Below are 14,153 nucleotides of genomic sequence, written 5' to 3'. Positions count from 1 at the left end.
AACTTTAAAAAAATATATTGGTAGCCTTGACATTTGTAATGGAATAACCCTAAAACAATAACCTTATCCTATCCAAGAACCTTAATTTAATTCCAAAGAGATTTAATTCAAAATAAAACTTTTAGACTAACATTTTCTATCTAAGAAAGGAGATAATCTTCAGATCCGTATATTCAATGATGGAATGCTTATTTAGAACAATGACTTTTTTGAAAAATTAAATGAAATAAAATAAATTCTTCGAATACACAAAAACAATAAAAAACAAAAGTAAATATAAAATAATTAGAAGTACCAAACATAAAAAATAAACACTAAAAGAATATATAAAAATCAACGAGAACATTCCATTATAATGCCTCTACGTCATGTTGTTACATCATAGTTGGTCACCTGATCATGTAGGGATTGCCTTGTATAAGATAGTTGTCCTTAAAATTAATGCAATGGCCCTTTCAGTCTGATTTAAATATTTCCAGCAATTCAAGTAAAATATTCTGATGGAGTCTGAGTGTCTTGATCTCTTTATGATGGAAGCCTTGTTGAGGAGGGCATGAACATTATCATCAGTTGCGTACATGGATAAGGCAGTGTTTTGTTTCTTTCTATCAATTTGTGTACAGCTAGTCTCATTGAGAGAAACTTTGCAGTGGAATTTATGTATTCAAGTTTGTAGCCAAATCTGTTGTCCTTCAAAGAAACTTTATATATATCTGGTAAGCATGTCAGTTTTCTTTTCTGTTCCTGATGATGTTACAGATGGTAAGGTTGTGCCTAAATGTTAATTTGATCTTTTTTAGACTCTATTTCTTTATATATTTGTAGCATGTTGTAGTTACATTCTAGAATGATATGTCTTGTGTCTTTATGCTGATTGTATGGATTTTAATTGTTACGGTTCAAGTCATGAATATTGGAAAAATGTACTGGCTAAATTTCTGATAAGGCTCTTGCAGTAATCGCGTGTTATGGCTACTTTTTCAAAATGTTTTAGTTCTTTGATTGTCAGAATAATTTATACAATGGGTAAAAGCCCTTTTGGTTATGGTCCTAAAAGCTGCAATTATATATATAAGGGTCATGGGAGTTTGCAAGAATAAATGTCTGAATATGTTGGTTTATAGTAGACATTTGTATGGACCCAGTTACTTATAACATTGATTATAAGATCCAGGAAATGTACTTATATGTTACTGGCTTGATTTAGTTTAATAGTGAGGCCATAGGGATTGTTGTTTAGTTGTTTAAGTTATCAATCTCTGTTTTTGCCTTCCATATAATAAAAATATCATCAACATAACTTCTGTATATTTCAAATAGGAAATTTGGTAAAACTGTTTTTTTCTAATAATCTTATTACCATCTCAGAGAGATCCCCTGATATGCCCATGAGTACTGCTCATGAGTACTCCTTTACATTGAACATATATGTGTTAAAATTGTACTGGAAAAACAATGAATAACAAAACATGTGGGTTATCTCCAAGATATTTTTGTCGAATAGCAGTTCTTTGTGTTCAAGTAATAAGAAATTGCTAAGAGTGCAAAAGCATGGTGGGAGGTTAATTGGGGGTATAGAGATATAAAATTTAACATTGTTGTTAATTATTGATTTACAAAAACTCCATTTACAAAAATACCAATCTCCCAGTCTGTGTTTTAAAAAGGAGAATGGGGAACTAGCGCTAAGCAACTCCGAGAACTGCAAACTGTTGGCGAATTATTTTCAAAAACTTCTGAATTGTGAGGAGCCCCAAGAAAGGCTAAGTTTCCAACGACCAAAAACCCAAAATGTTAGCTCTCCACCACCTGACTTAGAAGAGATACAAAAAACAATCCAGAAATTAAAAAAGAATAAAGCGTCTGGAGAAGACGGTATTGTAGCCGAAATGTGGAAGATTGCTGGTCCAAACTTAAGAAAGTCTCTGCACAACGTAATTCAAAAAATTTGGGAAACGGAAGAAATACCTGTTGAGTGGAAATGTGCATTAATCCATCCACTACACAAGAAAGGAGACAAAACAGATACAAATAACTATCGTGGAATATCACTTCTCCCAGTAACGTACAAAATTCTATCAGATGTAATAAGAACCAGGCTAGAAAAGCAAGTTGACGCTCACATAGGGGAATATCAGGGAGGTTTCCGTAAAGGAAGGTCATGCATGGAACAAATCTTCAATCTGAAATCTATAATTAGGCATTATACCAGGACAAAATGCAACTATGTTGTCACTTTTGTTGATTTTAAAAAAGCATATGATTCCATTGATAGACCAACCTTGTTCGCTACACTTAGTGAATTTGGTGTAGATGATAAGCTGATAAATTTAATTAAACAGTCCCTTACAAATACGAAATCTAAAGTAAAATTCCTTGGAGAAATTTCTGAGCCATTCGAAATCAAAACTGGAGTTCGGCAAGGAGATGGTCTCTCACCCATACTATTTAACTGTGTGCTAGAAAAGATCATTCGAGAATGGGAAAAAGCATTACAAAAAGCTGGGATAAATAATCAAATTAAATTAGGAACCAAACACAAAGGAGTAAAAATCAACGGCTTGGCCTTTGCAGATGATTTCGCGGCCTTGGCTAAGGATGTGAACTCAGCCATCACCCAAATTAACCTCCTAGGAAAAATCGCGAAGAAAGCAGGTTTACAAATCTCTACATCCAAAACAGAGTATATAACAAATATTTCAGGTGCCCCAAAATCACTAAAAACGGATTTTGGAGAAATTAACAAAGTATCAAAATTTAAATATCTTGGAGAAATTATTGAAACAAATGGGTTGTCTAAGGCAGCAAATTGTGCCAGGACACGGAAGTTGGAAATTGCCTATCAACTTTCCAAAGACATTTACAACAAAAAATCAATCTCCATTAATGCAAAAATTAGACATTATAACGCCGTGATAAAACCGCAAGCACTTTATGCAGCAGAAGGTATTGCTACTCTTAAAATGGGGAAAATAGAAAATATGAAGAAAAAAGAGAGGAAGATCCTTCGAAAAATTCTGGGGCCAAAAATAGATGAACATGGTAATTACGTGCTAAGGAGCAATAAAGAGCTTTATCAAAAAATCCCAAGAATCTCGGATACAATTCGGAGAAGGCGAGTAAGCTTCTTTGGACATATAAAGAGAATGGGGGAAAATAGGCTAACGAAACAAATTTTTACATATTTCAACAACCTAAAGAATAAGAATCAATGGATCAATGACACTCAAAAAGACATGGCAGAAATGGGCATATTGGAAGAAGATATTCAGAACAGGGAAAGGTTTAGGAACAAAATAAGGAACTTCAAGGGTTTTCAGGAAAAGGAAAATAACAGACGTGGAAGACTCTTCACTCAGGAGCAAAGACAACAGCAGAGCGAGAGAATGAAGAGGTATTGGAAAGAAAGGAAGAAAAACAAAGGGAAGGGAAGAGGGAAAAGCAAGTCATAATTAGTTGTTTGTACGTGGTCCAAAGATGGCCGGAATCGACACAAGAAGAAGAAGAAGATGATGATGAATATCTAATATCATTCATATTACAGTATTAATTATACTACTTAATTCAATTGCTTGAAATATATTAATAAATAGATTAAAGCAATGAAACAGATTTCAGAAGTTCAATATCTATGATTTGTAACTTGAAGCATGGTAACATCACAACATTTGTGAAAAATATAAATTGGGCATCATTAAATAAACGACACTTCCGTGTTGCGGTGTTACTAACAGCGATTTATTAAACTTCGGATATACTCGTAAGTACTTTCAACAGTTTACAACCGTCATCCTCAGACGAGAATCGAATACCTTTACTATCAAATTATCAGCCTGTTAACGAAAATTTCAAATTACGCGATTCACGTAATTTGAAATTTCCGTTAAAAAGCTGATAAAGGATGACAGTTGTAAACTGTTGAAAGTACTTGCGAGTATATCTAAAGTTTAAAAAATCGCTGTTAGTAACGCCACAACACGGAAGTGTCTTTATTTAATTTCTAAAAGCTGGCGTGAAGTGTACTATATGTTCATTGGGCATCATTTTTGTTTTAATTAAATTTCAAGTAAAATGAATTACAATTTATTCAAGAAAATTTTTAAAATTAAATTAATAAATTAATTTTAAAAATATAGGCTGTCTTCAACTTTGAACACAATGCATTTCTGAAAATGTACATGAAAGTTAATTTTTCCATTAGAAAAGCCAAAACTGGTAGAATGCACCACTACGCAATACCTTGAAATTTTTGTTTGTCACCCAAAAGGCGTTCAGAAGTCCGAATTTATCATACAAGTAGCAATTTAGAATATAGAGTATTATGTCAAAAGAGTTGTCCAACAGTCAAAAACTGCCACCAGAGTCGAGTATTATTATTATTAATGAATGAAAATAAAACTCAAAAAGTCATTTTATTAAAAATGTTTACAAGTAAAAAAAAATATCTGGTCATTTATACATGAATTTTGCAAAAGAAGTTTTATTTAAAACCATGTATTTGACAAAATAAATCAAATTCATGTTTAAGAAGCTAGAAATATAACAAATTATTATTTTTTAATTTTTTTTTTTTTGCTTTCTCATTATATTTCATTTCATAATTACAAACAAGTGCAATTTTAAACAACAAGGAAATTTCTAAACAATTTCTGCTTTGAAATTATTTGGATGATTTAGCATTTTTTGACACGACAGTTTGATTGTACTGTACAGTACATTACAATATATAATTGAAGAAGTCATTATATCATCATTTTAAACAGATATTTTGAATTTAACTATATGTAAAACTACAGTATATAAAATAATGGAATAGAACTTTGTACTATATTGTAATTTAAGAGGGTAAACTTTTAAATTCGGGAAACTAAAAATTATTCTTTATTCAGTAAGATTTAGGGCCATTCTCAGATATTCAGGAAAAAATTATTTGAATTGGATTTTATATTTGAGTAGCATCTAACAAGTGTATTATAAATTAAGAAATAGCATTTTTAAAATGGTATTTCTTAACGAAAAAGTATAACAAGTAAGAAAGGTTGAGTTAAACTTTTAAATTAAATTTCAAAATTATCATCAAATCCAAAAAAACATTCTTTATTTTGAAAATAAAACACCTATATCCATGGGGGTTTGGAGATAGAAAAAAAGCATAGGAATATGTCATTATAGAGTAATTTTGGAGGGCTATATCTCAAGAAGGTTGCTCATAGAGGTATGGTTTCTTTGACTTTTTTGTTCCTATGAGTATACTCTAAGCCAGGCCTGGCCAACCTGCAGCCCGTCACGTTAAATTGTGTGGCCCGCTAAGCAATATTATATATCTATTAAAACTTTTGTTTCCCATTATGTGTATACCAAAACAATTAAATAAATGAAAATTTGCATGTGTCATTGTTATAATGTGCAAGTGCAAGTACGAACTCTTGGTGTAACAATAAAATCTTATTCATTTCTTTATTTGTTTTACTTTTTTAAAAGCATGTTTGCCTAAATTGTGGCCCACCGTAATGTTACGCGTGATCAAAGTGGCCTGCGAAACAATTTGGGTTGGCCAGGCCTGCTCTAAGCTCTGTTAAGGTCCCAAATGTATCATTCAGATCTTGAATTGAGCCATTAAAATTCTCACTTAAAATTTTATATACATAAACATTTCTTATTCAAAATTATTATATTTTTTAAGTAAATAAAACAAGTTCATTTAAAAGCTCACAAAAACTCAAATTTATAATAAATTTTAAACATTACGATCTATTATTGAATACAACTACACACATTCTAGCACCAGAGCCGGATTTGAGGCGATTGGAGCGATATGCGCCAATCGGGGCCTGCGCTTGAAGGGGCCTCGCAGCACAACAACATTTATATATTTAAAAATAGCACATGTTACAAAAATAAATATCTAGGTATATTATTATTAAAAATATAACAACATATTTCAATACGTAAATTAACTGTTAATTAATTTTGTTATTTAAAATTTGATGGGCCCCACAAAAAAAAAAAAAAAATTTAATTGGGCCTTAGACCTATTGGATCTGGCGCTGTCTAGCATAATTTATAAGATGAAAAGTCATATGTATAACAATTATGTTGTATTAAATTAATGTTTCCTTAGAATAAAACTTAGAAACTGGCTCTATTATATTCTGGATATTCATTTAAAAATCTTCAATTATCAAAATGTTGGTTCATATAAAACAAATGTATACATTATTTGCAAATTATTAACATAATATATATCATTGTGACAGCATCACAATTCCGGGCTGCAATTTTCAATCATATTTTTAATTTATTTAATTTTCTTTACAAATTTGAAACCGTGTCTTCCTGTTTTCTTTGTTTCTTCAGCACAATGAAGTGAAATTAATTAGACACAAGGTGGTTTTTTCTTCATTCTTTATTTATTCATTGGTCGATACATGTTTCAAGTCTCCAACACCCCTCTTCAGTCAACTTTTTATTCTGTTGTTTATAGTTTCAAATAGCTAATTTGTATAGTATTAAAACATATTTTCTTAAATAGGGGTGCATGCATGGTTATCGGTTTTTTCCTGTTCTTCATTCAACTTTTTATGGTTTATAGCAGGGGTGGCCAACAAGTCGATCGCGATCGACCGGTCGATCACGATGCCAATTTTGGTCGATCGCTTGCGATATCTTGACTTAATGTGTTACACTTGTAACTGAATGCAACTCGTGAACGTAACACGCAAAAGCAACAATATGCATGCAGTTATCACTGGACTTGTAGAAAACACAGCTATTTAGCTTGAATATTTGATACTGTCATGCGGTAGCTTCTTTTCTTTAGTATTAACAATATTATTATTATTAATCAATATTATTTATCCACGGTGACAACGTTGAGTTTCAATTTTTCATTTGTTTAAAATGTAAGTACCTGTTCTTTATGTTTTAAATTAAATTATGGCTTTTCTTACCTATCTGTTTACTTGATAAGTGAGCGTTTTCGGCAACAGACCTCTATATTTTTGGATTTTTTGAAATACGTCAATTGAGAAAAATATCCCAGTATCACCAAATGTAGCAAATATATTTATTCCTGTTTCGGAACTACATACCTGTGTGAATTGGTATTTTCATACTTAAAGTTAACGAAAACTAAACATTCTGTCCTGACTGATTCCCATACTGAAGAATCATTATTATTATCTTTGTCAGGATATACACCTAATTATGTTTCCTTGGTAAGAGACGTGAAAACTCAGTCCTCCCATTAATGTAACGTAATAAAATAAATTCTAAATCTGTCTTTATCAGTAGCTAATTTGAATTAATAAATATTGTTAATAATTACTCGTGTTGTTTTAATTCCCCTGGACGTAAGTTTTTTTTTGGCCCGTTAAATAATTACGTTGTTTTTTACGTAGGTAGATATACAGGGTGTTTCAGTACAAAGAGCACTCCCGCGAGCTATTGATAGATTAGCAAAAAATAAGTCTAAAAATCTTATATCATTCTTCCAAGATAAATTTTCCTCGCCCAAAAACAAATCGCGGAAGTAAAATCTTATAATCAAATTATCAGCCGTACTGTGCAGTTTTATAACAACTTTTTCAAGTTTACGAACAAATAGTACCACAATTTATACATTGTAATTGATTAAAAGAAAAATTAAATTATATTTTAAGTCAATAAAAATCTATCTTAAAAGTGTGGAAAAATCGATTTTTTTTTAGGTGCCGCCTGTACGAAATGAACTCCTAACTGCAAATATCAAAAGTTGGGTCTGGAAATTTATTTTCTTTATGAGCTTATATCTTGAAAACTTAATAAGTGATTTAAAAAATAAAAAATAGTTTTGAACATATATTTTCCTTATCTACCCATAGCTCGCGGGAATGCACCTCGTACTGAAGCACAGTGTATAAACATAGTATTTCACACCCCCCTCGCCACTTAGACTATGCCTACGACAACAAGTCGATCGTGACACATTTTTAAGATAAAAAGTAGATCTTATGTACACAAAAGTTGGCCAACCCTGGTTTATAGGATATTTAAAACCACCTTGTGTCTAATTAATTGTACTTCATCATGTGAAGAAAGAACAAATAATAATTTATTTAATTTAAAATGTAAGCTATTTATCTCAAATTAGTAGGGTCTTGCTCCTGTACATTGTACTTTTCCCAATAACAACAGAGCATGCCAGTCATTTATGTAACTCCATTCTGAGAAAAATTTTTGAACTGAAATCGTGCGACTTCTGGTATAGTCTGAATGTTCGTATATAGTTAATCGAGGCCTTCTTCCCCTAAGTTTTCCATATCTGGTCTCAACTTTTATCTATCTAACACTTCTCAAGATTAAGGAAGGACAGGCAGACACCGGACGAGCAACAGTGAAAATTTATAGGTCTACAATTTTTTAAAATTGCAGCCCAATTATATATCTTTACTTCACAAATAATACTTTTTACTATTATACATCTTCAAACTTCTCACAGTTTAAAATTATAAAATCAATTTTTTTAAAATTTTTTAAGCTATCTGTTACACTGACAAATCTATATATGGCCATACACAGTATACTAAATTGCAGTTTACATTTGCATCTGTGTGGATTTAAGTCAAAGCTTTTAACACAATTAGCAATAGTTAACAATAGTCAACTATTTCCCAAAAGCACAGATACTATAAGTCAAAACTAGTAAACCATTTCAAGTCTGCATGCTAAAGCAGACATATAAAACTTTAAAAGAATCTGTGAGGTAACTGTTACTGAGTATTGAACTGATTTTTGAATAACTATAAACTTCATATTAAAATAATTTTAGTATTATTGATTGATTATTATTTTTGTGAATATTATACAGTACATAATATATATCAGATCTATATTTTTTAAGATAAAAAATCAGTTTTTGATTGTTTATAAACAAAAAAAAATGCCAACAATGAACCAAAATGACTTTCTCCAAAAAGCTTCTGATGGATTATAAGGTTTTGTGTTTTAGTGCGATATAATTATTTTGGAAAACACTTTATTTCGGATGAATTACTTATTCTAATAGTATGATTTTTCTTTTTAAATAAAAAGTTAAACCACAAAATATAATATCAGTATATATCACTATTACACCATTTATTCAAGAAGTAGAGTCATTTTACTGTTAAATTAATACTTAATCTATTTTGTATTTTCATTGTTGTCAAAATTACTATAAATTTTTAAACTACTATTGTACGTCAATAGAGAATCAAAAAGATCAAAACTGAAATCTTTGTCAAGCTTTTATATCTATTTAAAATATTTTGATACAGAATAAAAAATATTAAGATGAAAAAAATTATTATTTGCATCTTAGGATTAATCATGGTAATTAAATACTAATATTTTTCAAACATTACTTCAAAAAAAAAAAAAATCTTAGCATTTGTTTAGTTGATGACAAAAACATATCTATAAGGCTCAGATACATCATACTATGAAGTATTTAAGAATTCTTTATAGTATGAAATATGAAGTTATTCTTATATATATAGTATATAGTATTAAGTTTTTATTCTCATTTAAATTCTTAAATTAATAATGTAAAACCATAAAACAAAAAAAATCCAAATAAAACAAATTCCATTGACAAGTATTCATAAACGCAATTTTTTTTTTTATTTACAAAAGAGTTCATTAAAACATTGACATACGGGGCGGATCTAAGTTTTTCGGGGCCTAAGACTTATTGAAGTCCAATGGAAACCCATTTTTTGTTAATACAAATAATACTATAAATTATCAATTATTATTATATTATTAACTATTTTTTACTATACGATAAGTGCTCGTTGTTAATGAAAAAGTATTAAAAATTTATGACAATAATTCAATTTTTGTGGGCCCTTGACACTGGGGGCCTAGGGCATAAGCCCTATTAGCCCTTACGTAGATCCGCCCCCGTTGACATACACCTGTAAATATGGTAATTGTTTATAAACCATACACCACACATAATCATCTGAATTAACACTAAATTAATATAACAACAACAAATACACAACGTACCTTAAAACTGATTTAGATTTTATATTCATGTTTTCATCCATTTTATCCTGTAAACTGAATATCTTTTGCTTAAGAATAGATTCATTTCCAGACTTAAATATAGAAATTCGATTGTTTCTCTTTCCATGATTTGGACGGTTAGAAATGCGATTGTAGCTGACATATAAATCGCACAGGCAATATATAACGCCAGCAATCAATATATATAACAGCAGAAATTTTTTCGTACCAAATTTTACCCTTAACCACATTTGAAGTCCACTTTTGAACTGATTAATTTAGATTTGTTCAATACACATTTCATTATTTTAGTTACCAAATATAAAATTTAATGCTTTAACTTTACGAAAATTACTTTCGAACTTTCTAATTATGCTGTTAAATGTATTTCATCCGTGTATTTGACGTTTCGATTCTAAATAAAGCAAAAAAACTTGTTTAATAGTTCGAAGTTTCAATTAAATAAAATTTTCCGCCAATATATACACACTCGCTCTTTTTTCTATTGTTTACATCTACTATGGCGCCCTCTGATTATTTTTTAGGTTTGTTTATTTTTTCGAAATTTTTAAATAAATAATTTTGTTATGTAAAATAAATAAAATTATGTTTTTCGTTATTAAAAATTGTTAATATAAATTAATTTAATATTAAACTTACTACATTTTTTTAATAATTAAAATTTTGAAATTATTACCGAAACTATAGTTTAAAAATGTAACCATTTAAAACAAATTATAATTATTCTGTAAGTTTTTTATAACTAATTAAATAATTACAATGACATATTTTATAAATATGGTGTCAAAATCCATCCAGATAGGTCTGATCGAAGTCTAACCAACCCACGTGAGGATCGAACCGGGTCGTTTTAGTAAAAGACCGTCGTATATACATACAGCCATTCGTCATTTAATTAAGAATTTAAATTTGATTATTTTTACAAATACTTTTATAATATAATATATTTTTATAACAAATTTTACGTGGTGAAATGTATGAAAGTAAAAAGTTACTAAATAGCTTTGAAATTGATCATTTGATTAAAGCGGAGACAAACGATCGTTTAATTCGTATTTAGTAAATATGCGTCATAAAATATAATAATTATAAATGGTATTTCTAATAATGTTTGAAAACTTTGTGAAAAGGCGCAATTAATGCATTCATAACATTTTTAATTTTTTTTTTCCATATTCATGTTAAGTGAATACATAAATCTATTATGAGAAAGCCTGGTCTTTGTCAATGTATGAGATTAAAATAATTTGTGACTCAAATCTGTACAATAATCTTCTCGTTTCTTTCTCAAAAAATTTTTTTTTCAATTTATTAAGTGAAAAGAAATATATAATTGCGAGGATCCAAAATGTCCCAGAGCTACGCAAAATTATAAAGAAGTTTGATAAGACAGTGATAAAAAGACGAAAAAATCATGACCATACAAGGAAATGTTCGATCTAACAAAAGAAAAAGTATTATTTTGTAAAACCGATAAAAGAAAGATAAAAATTTATGTCCATAAAAGGGCAAGTTTAAATGTAATACTTAGAAAAATGAACTTCTCAAATTGAAACAATGGAATGACGTGTCTTAAGAACGATCATTTTCGATAGGGATCGAATTGGCAGACGATGTTGATTCATCTCGCGATCTGAGTTCCGATCTCATTTCACTTACAGTTAGTAACGAGTGAAGACCAATTAGAAAGCGTAGGTGAGTCGGATCGACCTATCGAAATGTTTGGTCTGGGAACCGAAAAAGTTATAAAATCGGAATTCCAAGGACACTCTCTCGTGCTTCTGAATGTGCCACCCCTTCCTCGAAAGGATTATTTTCACTCTTCAACTAAGCACTCTTCGAACATCCTATAACAACGCCTCTGGCCGTCGACTCCTAAAGTAACATCTAAGGACTTTCTTCATCTGAGAAAAAGGGAACCTAAAGGGAACCTAATTACCCTCCGCCGACAGATAAATGTATATTGTTGTTGTAAGATATATTTTTTTTATTACAATAAACTAGGTTACCTGTTGTAACCGAAAAAAGTTGTCTCTATAATTAACGCTTCCACATAGGATTCGGCACCGATCGGACATCCTGACGTTACGCGCGGTTTGGCGACCTCATATAATATATATTTCTTTCCTTCACTTAATAAATTGAAGAAAATTTTAGAGAGATGAAAATATTATTATATTACAGACAATGGCGTAACTAAAGGGAGACGAAGGTGGGACGTGCTCCGAGCGCCGACCTTGGAAGCGCCAAAATAAACTCGTAGAATTTTTATGTAATTAACATTAAATCAGGTATGAGGTTTGCCTCAGGTGCCAAAATTGTTCGGCGCAGTCCTGAATACGGATCTGAGTCAAAACTGAAAACCATTTAAATTTTGTAAGCTACATGGTTAAAGAAGAGGCTTTCTCAAATAGATTTATGCATTCATTTCATATGAACATAAAAATAGAAAACTAAGAGGTTACAATGACAAATAATTTCAATTGTTAAGTAATATAATTTTATATGGTCATTTATTAAACAGAAAAGTAAATAAGAATAACTTTTTTTCTCTATTATTGTCTAGTTAAAACCATATCTACTTTGAAAATTATTATTTCCAGAACGAAATAAAATCAAATAAATTGATAGAGAAATTCAGAGACAAATTATATATAACGAAGAAACTGAAATTGAGTAGAAAAGGCTATAACTATATTTTAAATTTTTAAGTTCAGAGATTTTTCATGAAATGGTAATCAACCTTTTGCTCAATTTCCAACATGGAGTACTGCAGTGATGAAATTTCTGAGATACATAAAAAGACATATGAGGCATGATAAAGTAAAAAATAACAAAAATTAAGTATCTTTTTAATAAAAGAAAAGTTACTTGAAAGTTAGCATCTATTCCATCTGAGTTTTGTAATGACTACCGAAAAATTTTTTAGATATTAGTGAGGTTGAGGCCGAAGTTTTAAACGCGAAAACGTGTACGTCAGACGTTCAGCGCCGCTTTCCTGTAAGCCTAGAAGTTTGACAATGGCGTTTGGAATGTCGAGCACGATTCCACTGACTTTCCAAACACCATTGTCAAATTTCTAGGCTTACAGAAAAGCGGTGCTAAACGTCTGACGTACACGTTTTCGCGTTTAAAACTTCGGCTTCAACCTTGCTATTTACTACTGTATACGTAAATCAAAGCATTTGACCAAGTAGCAGAGTAGAAAATCGTCGAAATGCTAAATAGGCTACGATATATTTTAATCATTACATTTACAATTTATTCCTGCATTAGCTTTGAATTGATTCAAAAAATGTTCTTTCATATGCCAGACATATTCGGGACAAGCAGTCCACAAAATAATCCTGGAATTGGTCACCTGGATTCGATCGCGGTTCCCCGGAGCTAAAGCTGTAAACGCCTCGACCATCTAGCTATCTTTTTTTATGTTTCATTGTTTTTATTCATATATTTTTATGGCTTTCGAAGAGGAATGAAGTTTTACATCAATCATTACAGTAGTTTGTTCTTTATCTTTCTCTATTCTAACAAGAAATAGAATCTCTTCTAGCTAGAAGTTAAATATTATAATAAATGATTTCTAATGCTATATACTTGTATAATAGATAATACTGAATATTAGTCTAATAAGTTGCTTTGGACTCGAACTCAAATGTGGATTGGTAAACTGGTGTTTTTTACTTTCTTGGCCACTCGACCGTCTTATAATATGTTTAATAATTATTTGGTTATTAATGGAACTGAAAATATTTACTTTTATAAAATAAAATACTAAATTTAATTGGAGTTTTAAAGATTATTTAAATAAAGATTTTAACATTTTATTTTAAATTTTCCAATAACTGCATTGCAATTTTACTAAACAGATTCTAGACTTGAAAAACGTTCATATTATTTGAACATCCTTCTGTCTGGTATTTTGTTTATCAGGGTGTTAAAATTAAACAGCGTGGTTTCAACAATAAGGTTAAAGCAACATCTTATTTTAATAATAAAACATTAATGAGCTTTTATCTTTCATTAAAAATGATTTATTTTGTGAAAAAGCAATGAATATTAACTCACAGACATAGCTTTAACAATTTTTAAGTGACATT

The 14,153-nt window shown here is 30.1% G+C and overlaps 1 protein-coding gene across 1 annotated transcript in view; it reads right to left on the bottom strand.

Moving 5' to 3' along the window:
* Window positions 1-10,493, bottom strand: part of LOC136984563 (glucoside xylosyltransferase 1-like) — a 31,578-nt gene extending 21,085 nt beyond the window's left edge. The window contains exon 1 of the mRNA XM_067281607.1: window positions 10,033-10,493. Coding sequence (XP_067137708.1) covers window positions 10,033-10,283 — 251 coding nt within the window. The 5' untranslated portion in view covers window positions 10,284-10,493. The remainder of the gene's footprint in view (window positions 1-10,032) is intronic.
* Window positions 10,494-14,153: the final 3,660 nt, after the last annotated feature.

This window comes from Centruroides vittatus, unplaced genomic scaffold (assembly GCF_030686945.1).
Source record: "Centruroides vittatus isolate TY-2023 unplaced genomic scaffold, ASM3068694v2 contig_923, whole genome shotgun sequence".
NCBI lineage: Eukaryota > Metazoa > Arthropoda > Arachnida > Scorpiones > Buthidae > Centruroides > Centruroides vittatus.
This window is presented reverse-complemented; position numbering and strand designations above follow the sequence as displayed.